At 40.8% G+C, this 12,463-nt stretch overlaps 1 protein-coding gene across 3 annotated transcripts in view; it reads left to right on the top strand.

Moving 5' to 3' along the window:
- grid2 (glutamate receptor, ionotropic, delta 2) overlaps positions 1–12,463 on the top strand; it is a 447,760-nt gene that overhangs the window by 266,921 nt on the left and 168,376 nt on the right. For all 3 annotated transcript variants that reach the window (XM_047591180.1, XM_047591181.1, XM_047591182.1), the window contains exon 4: positions 18–223. In XM_047591180.1, the coding sequence (XP_047447136.1) occupies positions 18–223 (206 nt within the window). The remainder of the gene's footprint in view (positions 1–17; positions 224–12,463) is intronic.

The following is a 12,463-nucleotide window of genomic DNA, read 5'->3' as shown; positions in this document are numbered from 1 at the left end:
TTTTTTTTTTTTTTCAGATATCCGTGGTATTGAGGATTTTCTTGACCGGACGTCTCAGCAGGGAATGGACGTATCCCTTCAGAAGGTGGAATCCAATATTAATATGATGATCACAAGTCTGTTCAGAACAATGCGCGTGGAGGAGCTCCATCGCTATAGGGATACACTACGCAGAGCCGTGCTGTTCATGAGCCCAGCTACTGCCAAGGCTTTTATCACTGAGGTAAGGAAGCAGGTTTTTAGCAGTTTTTTTAATTAGTTAATGAGGTGTAAAAAACAAACAAAATCATCATCTAAGTGAATACATCGGTACATATACACCGATAAGATATAGCATTATTGCCACCTCCCTAATATTTTGTAGATCTTCCTTGTGCTTCCAGAACAGTTGAATCATCAGAGAATGGACATGGGTCTCCATGAGTGTGGTGTCTGCCAATAGGATGTTGTTAGTGGGGGTGTTGAGAGACCTCTGTGGAACAGGCTTGTTCCAGTGGATCCCACAGATACTTGATCAGTTTGGGATCTGGTGAGTTTGGAGGCCAGGTCAACACTTTGCGCTTTTTTATGTTTTATTTGAGTTGTTCCTAAACCATTTGCTTGTGCCTGCTGATGATGGCTGCTGCCATCAAGGAGTGTCATTGCTACAGGCAATGGGGGCTGTCTTGTCTTGATCTTGTTGTATAGCAAGCCACCGTTGGTGATATATGAACATGGACAAACCCTACTTCCCGTTTACCATAGATTTAGTTTCGAAGGCCATCGCCATATCGACGGTTCCTGAAACCACCTAATTTTGTGAAGTGGCTAGCAACCTGTGACCATTTCGGCCATTTATCATTATTATTATTATTATTATTATTATTAAAAGAAATCCCTTTTACAGTTGCCATAGACAGAATAACCATGTTTTATCCCAGGAAGCCTCTATTGGACATTCGAGGAAATGCATTTTTTTTTTTTTTGGACACATAAGCGTTTCAGTTTTCAGCCCCAGGGAACGACTTGCAATTTCTTATCATTGCAGCCCTGCACATGGCATTGCTGTGTAAAAGCATTATCCAGTGTCTTCCAGCTCTTCTGGTCTCTTTACCCTCCCTCTGTCCTTCCCCTAATATATATTAATGTCAGTATTAATTTAAAATAGCATACATTCAAACAGAATTTATACATTAGAATTAATTTAGCTCCTTACACGTGTTTCAGCTGTATCCTCTCCATACCAAACACGCACGCACACACACTTCCCCGCCCCTCTCATCATCTCCCTCTTTATCTCTGCATAAGAAGACAATTAGAGGAGTTCCTTTCTGCTTTTATACATGAATGATACGGGGGTCATGCTTGAAAGCAATAGGCGGCAGCATTAGTTATGAATTCATAATTTGAAGTGGATTGGATGGGCTTAATCCCGTGTGTCATGTTCTCATCTCGGTTTAATTAAAAGTGACCTCGGAAAGAGCAATCACAATCTAATTTGGTTGGAGGCGTGACAGGGAGGGGGTGAAAATGGGGGGTTATTGTGTCACTGTGAAAGCATTAGTGTCAGTGTTTTCGCGTAACAGTGTTTCCACGACTGTGTGTGTGTATTGTTGTAGATTTTTTAGTGCAGCTTTGAAACATTAAGGTTCTGGACTCTTTTTTTGTGTGTGTGTGAAGAGAGTCCAAAGCAAACTCACACCAATGTCTGTTAAGTTGCTTTGACTAATAGGTCAACTGCCTATTTGCACATTCAGCCCAAACACAGCAACTATGCACGTCCCCTGGGGCTTGAGGGTTATTTTCCGTGATAGTTTTTCTTCGTAATTGAGTTTTAACCTCCGGTTTACCTGCTGAGAACAGTCACAGATGGTTTGGGGGGAACGCAGTAGATTATCTAAACGCACAGAGGACAAACGAGTCGGTTGAGGAAATGGTACAGGCAATAGACAGCAGGCGAGGTGGTACGATGGGGAGTCCAAAGCATGAAAGACAGAAGGCAGGGGAATGTGGGGTTGTATAAATACAGTTGAAAATAGGAGACTGGTGAGTTTGTCTGGTGCCTGGTGGTTTAGGTGAGTGGGTAAAGAACTATGAGGTCATATGGTGTATGGATGGAAATGGCAGAATAAAGCCAAGTCACACTCAAGGATGTGCTGATATACTGTATAATATTCAAGGCTGTAAACCAACCCAGTCTTTCTTGCATTTTACCACACTTTGTAGAGATTTGGGGCAGTTAATTTAACATACAGAGGGACAAATTCAGCATAAGTCTAGTGTTCGCATGTAACAGATGCAAATCAGTCAATGTACAATTACACTGAGGTTTTCAAAGGGCAATCAGTGTTCCCCAGACAAGGTTGTATCAAACTTTACACATAATTTGTCTCCACACTGGCTTCCTAAAACATGTGTGGTGACTGCAAAATGTGGAGAGAAAAAAAAAAACCTCTGTAACTATAAGGACCCAAAATGGCCCCTGATGGCAGAATGCATGCTTATTATTCATTCGTTGTCACCAGGAGAGCTGATCTACAATAGTTTTAGGGAAATTGCATTATACGATATGGAAGTGCCAGCCACCATTTTAGTGTGTGAGTAGAGTCGAGATTAGTTTTCCAGAGTTTCTCTCTCTTTCCTTTGGGGCGGTTGACAAAGCAGTCATTTAATCTAATTTAGTCAGACATCAAGTAGAGAGGGCTTTCTGAGATGAAGTGTTGGGAGATGGTAAAGATTGGTGGATAAGATTGATGATCACAGATGTCTCTCTCTACCTGGCAGTGCCAGCAAGAGAGAGAGAGAGAGAGAGGGAGAGCAATACAAGGGTTGAAAGACAGACAGACATGCAGAGAGACATGCAGAGAGACTTGGGGAGATGGAAGGAGATGAGCGGGATCTTGTTTTTCCTCTGTCAGTTATTTGTAAAGTCATTTGTCAGTGAAAGTATCTCCCATCCAGATGCATTAGGCCCTGATGATAGATGTGAACCAGAAGCTGTTTCAAAATTACGAGACTCGATGGAAGGATAAAAAAAAAAGTCACATCAGTAGTGTGATCGGATAATGTGGGTTCATAAAGATTAAGAGTGCAGGGAAGAGTGATTGGCGTTCCTCTCCATTCAGGCCACAGAGAGATTGTTGGTGAAGCAAACAACCAATTTTCTCCTGAAATCCCTGTAACATTGGTAAATACCCGCATGATTATTCTAACTTGGACTGGTAAAGCCCCTGGCTCATTTATTTTTTGCTGTGAACAATAATTGGAATTGCATGAAGAAGGAATTTTTCCCCGGCCTGTGCCGACACAGGGAATAATTACAAAGCAGCAAATATACAATGTCAGTATTGTTTTAACACAAACCTGTGAACGTGCGATTGTGGTGATGTTTGAAAAAAGCCAGGTGACGAGCAGCGGCTAATGTTTGCCAAACATGTGTTTGGAATTCTGCCCAAAGAGTAAAATGTTAGTATCGTTGAACCAGAGAATTATTTATTTTCATGCTGTGCTCTCAGAATCTTTCAAAAGCTGTTTGGAAAACAAGTGGGCTGCCATATGTCTTTGACTCATAGGCCCTTCAGACAGGTTTGTCAGTCTCTGCAGAGGACGTCTGAAACGGGTGGGCTCTTCACAAAGACTCTACATGCCTAGCTGCTCAGTTTGACCTTACACGCAACTTTAGAAAAATACTGCTGGGTCCAAAAGATTTCACAATTACTGAAGCTATTTTTATAATAGGAATGCTCATAGTGTTAAAATCTACATATACCACTCAACTGCAAAGGTTTACAGAAAGTTGTTGTTTTTTTGTTCCTAGACCGTTTTGTGCGTGTCTGTGTCAGGCTGCATTCTGCTGGGGATGGCCTCTGCCATCAAGGAGTGTCATTGCTACGGGGTGGGGGTGTCTGGTCTGGTCTAGGTGGGTGGTACATGTCTAACATCCACAGAAATACCAGGTCCAAACATTTTCCAGCAGAACATTGAATTGCTACAAGATGATAGTCAATGTTATCTACTTTTCCTGTCTGTGGTTTTAATGTTATGGCTGATCTATATATATATATATGTGTGTGCCTTTCTGAACTATCAGCTTAATTTGCCACAACTGCTGTTCTGGTTCAAGGCACATCCCAAGAGCTATTAAAGCAAACCGGATGCATGGGGCCTACAATTTGCATTCTGAAAGATTCTGAAGAGTTTGGGTTTTGATTTCGACAAACTTTTTTGACTTTAGATTGTTGGGGATTTGTGTAATATTAAATTTACAATGTTACGTTACTTTATGGTTAATGACAGCCTTTGTTTTTCTTCTATTTGCCTTATACATCCCTGTCGTAGACTGAGCTCAGAGAGAAGTAAGCATCGGCTCACTCCTCAGTAGATGGCCCTCCTCCCCAGGCATCCACGTAATTCACCACACAAAGTCATGGATATATTCTGAGACCCAATGTGCTCATTCAATTTTCTGGATTATTTAACATTTTACTGCTCAGTTGCATCTTTTCAATCTCGTCCATATGGGAGTGTACTAGCCACTGGCAGCAATGCTCCTTGTTGGTGCATACATCTCCAGATTCCACCCACTTCATGTAGACGGATAAGCAGAGTGGGTGTCCTACCGTGGGTCTGTTGCCTTATTAAAAATATTACTTAATATTATTTTTACAGCATCATACATATGCATACGCTAACCATGAATTATGCATGATGCCTACACATGGTGTAGGCAATCTATGGCACAGTGGAAGCAGTGTGAGAGTGATGGAGGAAACCTCTTCTTTTTTGGACTGCTGTGTGGGGATAACCATGCAACATGCAAAAGACCAAATTTAATCTGAATAGACTTTCTGCAAATGATATACATTTATAATGGCAGGATGTTTTGTTGCTATAAAAAGAAAAGTTTTGTCCATTTGCGTTTCACTCAGTTCCTTGTGTTTTCCTCACCACTCATCATACAACTTCTTGGCAGGAGGAGCGGGAAATAATGACTGAATTAAACGAACGAAACTACTCTTATTTAGTATTATATAATACATCATGATTCAGAATCTACTCTGGCAGAATTAACTTCTGTCTCACTTCCTCTCGCCCACAAACACACACATAGGCTTCATATTAGATATGCAAAGAAGTGGAAAATATGAATTTTGCCTTTTGATCTTGGAGTGTTAAAATTTTAAAACGTTGCCATTTTGGGACTATTTTCTCTTTAACTGACATTTCTAACTTGAAGGACCATCAAAGGAGTCGCAGATTATTCCCGCGATGACAGATGTCGCAAATGAAACATGAAGATAAATATTCTTCATAAGACATGTTGAATAAGGGATTCACCGAATGTGCCTCCAACCAGCGCAAAAGTTTTCGCCTTAGTATAGCCTGCTCTCATCGCTGTCCACTGTCTTCCATCACTGAGAGAGACATGAAATAGTCAAATATAGACCTCAGAGACAGAGAGTGCTTAAATGAAATAATAGCATTTCATATAGAATAAAATATATGTCAGCAGAGCATCATATGACTCAAAGAAAACACCTGAAAGCAAATTCATCAAAGCAGAAAACCCAGCACATCAACACTTCTTGAATCGCTGGCTGTTTCTCTACCTTGGCTCAGTCACTTGATGAACTGTAATACCAACTTGAGACAGCTTTCGTCTTATTTATACATCTTTGATCATACTTCCAGGTCTCTATAATCCCTCTTCTGCTGACAGTTCCCCAAACTCAGACAGAAGTGGCATACGGCATAAAGGGCCTGTGATCTATGTTCCACTCCCCCATGTCTGGAATAGCCTGAAGAAAATGCATTTGAAACATGAGGAACTTGGAAGTTATTTTATTCAGTGGGTGGAATTTTGTTGTTACAGTCGGGGTGGGTGGCTCTGCTGGGAGCTGTCTTTTGAAAAAGTTGTCAAGTTCTAGTTGTAGCTTCAGGATTGTATTTTTTCTTTTCTACTCGTTCTCTTTCTACCTCATGTGAATGTTTCTCACAGTTGTTTGCACCCTGAGCCCTAGCTCTTTTTTACCAGCAGGATGCCTCCCCACGTCATGTGTACTGACTATTAATTCAAAGATTGTCAATCTATACATCTTTCTAGCAGTAATAGGGCCCATTGAAATGAAGGTAGACTGCTTGCATATAAATAAAGCATGCTTAAATGCCTGTTAAGAAAAAACTGTCCCCAAGACAATATTGGCAGTATGCTGTATATTAGTTAGTGCTGCATCTGGCAATTGATCAGTACACGTAGAAAACAACCCGGTACATCCACCTGCGCTTTGTTCTTCTGTATAACATTAGATAAGAGATGCCAGATATTTAAAAAATGTTGATGAACGCCAAGTAATTTTTGATTGAGTGGTCGCTAATTAGGATGTAGCTTGCGTTGTCATCACAATGTAAGACGTAGCAATAGCTTTGAAGCTAGCATTTATTTTTCCAATTCATGTATGTGAAACCACTTTGGTTTATTTAATTTAGTTTTTTTTCTCTTGTTCTTCATATTTTCCAAAGTACACTCAAGCCAGCATCTCTTTCAACTTACCTTGTCGTTTTATTGTAATTTAAACACTCCACATTGCTCCAGTAGTCGGACATCCTCGCTCTTGTGGCGGAAATTGTCAAGATATAGCACTCTGGACACATAAATGATCAAACACAACTGAAAGGTATAAAGTATAAAGTATTTGAGTTTATTGTAATTACAATAGGAGAGCTCGACAAGACCTCACCACATGAAATGGCAGGGTGGATCTCTCTCATTCGCCTATTATAGTGTTCACAAAGTCAAAGATGGTCTAGCTTCCCACAGCTAAGACATACACGACGTGAAAATGACCATTACTGAAAACACAGTCCTGTCACACAGAAATAGGAAAAGGTCTCTTTTTGTGATGTCAAACACGTAGTCAGTGTCTTCCATCTAAGACACTTGTGTCCAGTAAATCATCAAGAAGGGGATAATAATAACCCAAACAGAAACACTATCTTTGTGGTTGAAAATAACACCTTAAGAAGAAAATGGTAACATCACTTCCACACTGTTTATCATTAGTCCTTATTCCAGTTCCCAAAGGTCACTGGTAGGTGTTACTAATTACATGTGGGTTATCAGAAATATGCGAAACCTTAGGTCAGAGGTTAAAGCTAACCTTTTAAGATGGAGTGTGAGCTTAGGCCTTTGTTTATTTACCTAGAAGCCATGAAAACATGCCAGTAAAGCCCCATAATAATTATAACAAATATATATGTATATATATATATATATATATATATAATATATATATATATATATATATATATATATATATATATATATATATATATGCACCTGAAAATGTGCATGACATGTCCTCTTTAATTCATTTGCTATAATCATCCCTGAGGGTTCGGGATTAACAATCTTCTACTCCTAATGGAGCCTTAAATCAGATGTTGTGATTCTGCCCTGCTCCATTGCCGCTGATGAATATGTATTTTCTCATCAACATCCTGTGCTTGAATTTTCCACAATTTATAATGAATTACCTCAGATGCATTTTGGACCCAAGAGCCATGAAATATATGCTTGAGAGAGACAATGTGGCCTGTCATGATAAAATTATGCCATCTTTCATTGAAGGCAGAACATATATTATATTATATTATATTATATTATATTATATTATATTATATTATATTATATTATATTATATTATATTATATTATATTATATTATATTATATTATATTATTGATTTAAGGAATAAGTCCAAACTTATTCAAATTATTCTACATCTCTTGTCTTTATTCAGGCAATTTGAATGCCTGACATCTTTATTATTATATCTTCATTGTGTTATTATCCAGCTGACTGATAACTGTTAATTTTTTTTTTCATGTAGAGAATGTCACAGGCTTTTACAGTGAAAGGAAACTGTCCTCAGTGCAACTGAATTCAAACATCAATACATCCGTGTTCCTTGTGTGTCCTTCTCCCTGCTCGCTCCTCTACGTTTGCTTACTGACACGTGAAGGCCAACATTTTCACAGCCTCTCGGTTTAAAGTCAATTTTTACTGAACTCTGCCACATTAGCCACTGAGCTGTGCATGATCAGAATAAATTGAAGGGAAAATAACGGTTATTAACATTTATCGTAGTTGGACTGAGTTGTTTAACGCCTTGAGATTTTCTTCAGCTCGGCATTGAACGCACAGATTGGCTGTGCGACGCCGTTGCTTTGACGTTGTCGCAGAATGAGGAGCGGAGTGACCCTTGTAATTATGGGACATACAGGAGAGGGTGTACAATGTAGAATGGTGGGGAGGGCTTATTGATGGAACGACTGACAGTGAGAGGGCGGACCGACGGGGTCCTGAAGTTCATTTCACGAAGGGAAGGGTGTAAACTAAACTGCAACGAAGGCGAACAAAGACGCGTGACTCATGAAAGCCGGGAGATAGGGCGAGAAGCTGAAATTAAATGAGGAAGATAGGGTGAGGTGGAATACAAAGCGGCGTAGGAAGGAAGGATGGAAGAAAATGAAGGTTTCTTTAAATACATTTTAAATGACAGATCGGTTTATTTGACCTGTTTTCAAAATGTCAAGAACTAATGGACTGTCTATCAGCCTCAATACAGAGTATTCCAACAGATAAATGGATTTATGACTTTGACATTTGCATTTTTTATCTAGTGCGGGTCAGTAGAAACACAAATTAAAATGTGAAGGATGACGAGAGAAGAAATAGCAAAGGCAAAGAGAAGTTGCAAGAGCGAAAGGACATAGTGAACACTCAAAAGAGCAGAAGAATCACTGAACGTGAACTCACGAGCGAGTCTGGTGTGCTGTGCAGAGCTATTTCGCTTGTTCTGTGCTGTTCTACTCCATCTGTATGAAATGGCATTTAGATTGTGTCATCAAGCACAAGCATGAACAATATGAAACATCCACTTACTTTGTGTTTATTGACCCCAAAGCTTCATAATGAGAAATAAAATAGTCATCTTAAAGTGTAAAAGGCCGGTGTTAGCTGCGGAACGCGTTGTTGTGTTTGTATTAGTCATATGCCAGCGTCTCACATATAGGAAGGCAGGTAGAAATCACAACAGCAAAAGAACACGTCTTATATATAATTGTATATAATTTTAATTATCAAACGCTTTAAGGCTCTCGCTGGAAATCTCTGTGCTGTGTTTCAAGACGCGAATACAAGTTGATATGAGGTTACAGCCTAATCGTTACACATTCGCTGAGGAGAAATACAACATTTTCCATCTGTATCAGAGATTGCATAAAGAAGAGCTCTCTGCCCCTGGAGCTCCGAGGCGTCAATGACACTGGGCACATCAACACATTTTTTTTTTTTTTTTTTTTTTGAGACGTGATGGCACTTCATTCGCCCAGACTCCCATGACAACCAGCCACCATCCAAGGCACTGGACTAACCATCAGGGGCTGAAGGACACCTTGACATGACGACAGGAGGAGCAAATTAATGGACTGTGGACACCATACTCTACCAGCTGAGCCCCAACTGCTTTCACGTTTTTCATTGGACGGAGCAACGGCGCACACCCTCACAGTCTGTACTCAACATAACAAGACTAAACACTTGATATTTAAAGTATTCCTTCGCGTTGCTTTAAGGTAAACTGAGGATCTGTGCCCTTTTGAGATTGTCTGGTATCTTGCTTGTACTTTATACAGACACATTCACACACACTTCAGGACAGAAAGACGGAGAGTGAAAGAGCCTTCCCTGCCCAACACTTTTCAGAGCAGTTAAAAGGGCACTTCAGGGTTTTGGCTCTAGTTTTCTCCTTGAACTTTATCACCAGACAGAGATGGCATTATGTTCTTATCTCGGCAAACAGGGTGTGCGTGCGTGTGTGTATGTGATGTGTGATGACATTAGGGTTTTATCTGTGCACACGCGGCGCTGCAAACGCAATGATTACAGAGCATTACGGCTAAAGGACTGAAAGGTTGTCTGTTTGTGTGTGCGCGTGTGCAAGGTGCAGCAAAGGTTAGCACTATTGACTGCTGCTGGTACACAGTCACTAATGGGGATGCCAGGAAATATTTTAGACATGATACAGATGTGTGTGTGAATGAGTGTGTGTGCATGTGTGTGTGTGTGTGTGTGAGCTTGTCATCATTTCTTCTTTTTCAGCTTGCCAAGGTGCTTATCTGTTGCCTTTCTCTTTCCTCCCCGTGCACCCACGCATGCACGCACGCACAGTGTAACTCACTGGCATGCTCTTCGTGCACTCTATGTCCTACAAGCATCCTTTACCTTTCTACTCTTACACTATCATACCTAATTCTCTATCAGCTTATCATGCTTTTATCAGTTTATCTTCATCCTCATGCACGCACGCACGGACGCACACAATGCAGTCTCAGTACAGGCCACAGACGATCATATCAAATGATGACATGCATCCGAAACACAGACCTATTCATTCTTGATGAGATACATGGCAGAGGTGGAGAGTGTGGCGTTACGTGGGATGTAGAGGTTAAACTGCTTCTCTCTTCCTGTCTGCTCTTCTTCACGTACACGCAGTAGATGCAATATTGGAATTGGCTCGGCGAGGCTGGCGAGAGGAGGGGCGAGAAACACGATGACATCAGTGATGAAAATTAAAAATGCAGACGGGGACGTCTACAAAAAACATGGGATGACGATCAACGATGGCAGACAGACACAGATAAAAAAGCGTTGAATGTTTCAACAGAGGAAGCCAAGGAGCTGACAATGAAAAAAAATACTTTCCCCCCCCCAAAAAAAAACTTTGTTATGTACGGCTGAGTGGTCTCAAACATCCTTGCAGCTTTTAAGAAGAGCACCTGACACCTACACTGAGGAATTCATCCTGCCTCTTTTGTTTACCGTTCTTTTGTTAGTTCCTGCAGAGGAGAGTCCCCACAAAACTCCCAACAGGCACGGATGTCTAAACAGTGAAAAATACAAGGGAACCGGCTTATCTCTGCGTGTACGCACTGCAGCTGAAAGTTGTTGTGATTATTGTCATATATTATATCTTGTTGAGGTTTGACATAGAGATCGCACAAATCAGACGTCTGGCCCTCTCGAACTAGCTTCACAAGATCAGCTCCCTTTTCATGTTGTGCAATCCCCTTGACTGCAGCTGGAGCTGAAGACTGTAGCATTGCAAATATCGACAACTATCAAGAAAAACACACACTGAGTCCAACTTCCAAACACTCTGACCCACAGAGACCCTGCAGCTCTGCGGGTCCAAGTGCGTGTCTTTATTTTGTATTTTTACACGGATCAGAAGCACGAACCATCCGTAAGCTGAAGTTGCTCATTCATTTTGTTCTTTACTGCTTAGACCATCTATCATGTGCGACATCTGAGAGAGCTTGAACTGTGGTTTGACCTTTTTTTTTTGTAGAGAATTACAGAGGGTGCAATGGATGAGCTATTTACTCCTGCTTCGTGGGTACATTTTTCCCTGTCATCTGCAGTTCCAGACTGGTCGGCGGTGCGTTGACGAACCCGGCGGAGTTTTGTCTTCTGCTTGAGGATGCGCCTGTTCCTCTACGATGCAAATCGCACACATAATACGCTCAAACACATGTTTGCCCACTTGCAGACCGCCGTATTATCTCCTTCTCTCTCATCTCTGTTATCGGGTCAAGCTCAGGGTCAAGCCGCCTCCCTCCCACGGGCCCAGCAGGAAATAGAGGAATAAAATGATTTGATAGTTGAGAGGGCAGAAGATGGAGTCTGTCTTTAGAGTCACTTGATCTATTTTCTCGGCTCTGCCTCAGTCTCGGGGCGCACTGCCCCATGGCTTTCATTTTTGCAAAAGGCATTTTTATGTCAGAATCGTGTGTGATAACTTATTCATGAAGCATCCTGCACGCTCTCAGCAAGAGCTTGGTGGGAGGTTCTTCTTTGCAAATGAACTGTGTAATTGAAATTACTGATGAGATCTTTTAGGGTTGTCTCAATAGGCGCGCTGTAGTCGTTAGGCGTGCGACACAGGTACGCGCTAAAATAGTTTCCTTGATAAGATTTTTCCCAACATTAAAGCGGAACTGAGTTGTGTCACCATATCAATAGCTCACATCAGATTAGATGGTGACTGTGTATCGAACAGTTGTTAAACAAACCTTACTGAAACAAACCCTCAACTTAGAGAGGCTTAAAAAATGCAAGCAAAAAATAAACTTTTATGTTTAACCTAATCTTCTGTAGCCAGGGGGGCTTAACGCAGCCGGAACTGCTCAAGTAAAGGTACTTTGATTTTCTACAGAGCCGTCGCCCTTCTGAAACACTGATGACTATAGCGCATAGTTCTTTCCTTCTATTAAAAATATAGACAAGAGAAAATGTGAGTTGTAATACAACAGTTTCGAAAATTACCAAAAACTGGTAAAAATTACCAAAAAGTGCAAAGGAATATACTGTACGGTTTTATATAAGTTACTACTCACCTCATTCATAGACTTTTTTAGAG

The sequence above is a fragment of the Mugil cephalus genome, chromosome 8 (genome assembly GCF_022458985.1).
Source record: "Mugil cephalus isolate CIBA_MC_2020 chromosome 8, CIBA_Mcephalus_1.1, whole genome shotgun sequence".
NCBI classification, from domain to species: Eukaryota; Metazoa; Chordata; class Actinopteri; order Mugiliformes; family Mugilidae; genus Mugil; species Mugil cephalus.
Note: the sequence above shows the minus strand (reverse complement) of the source record. Positions and strands in the feature narration are given on the sequence as shown.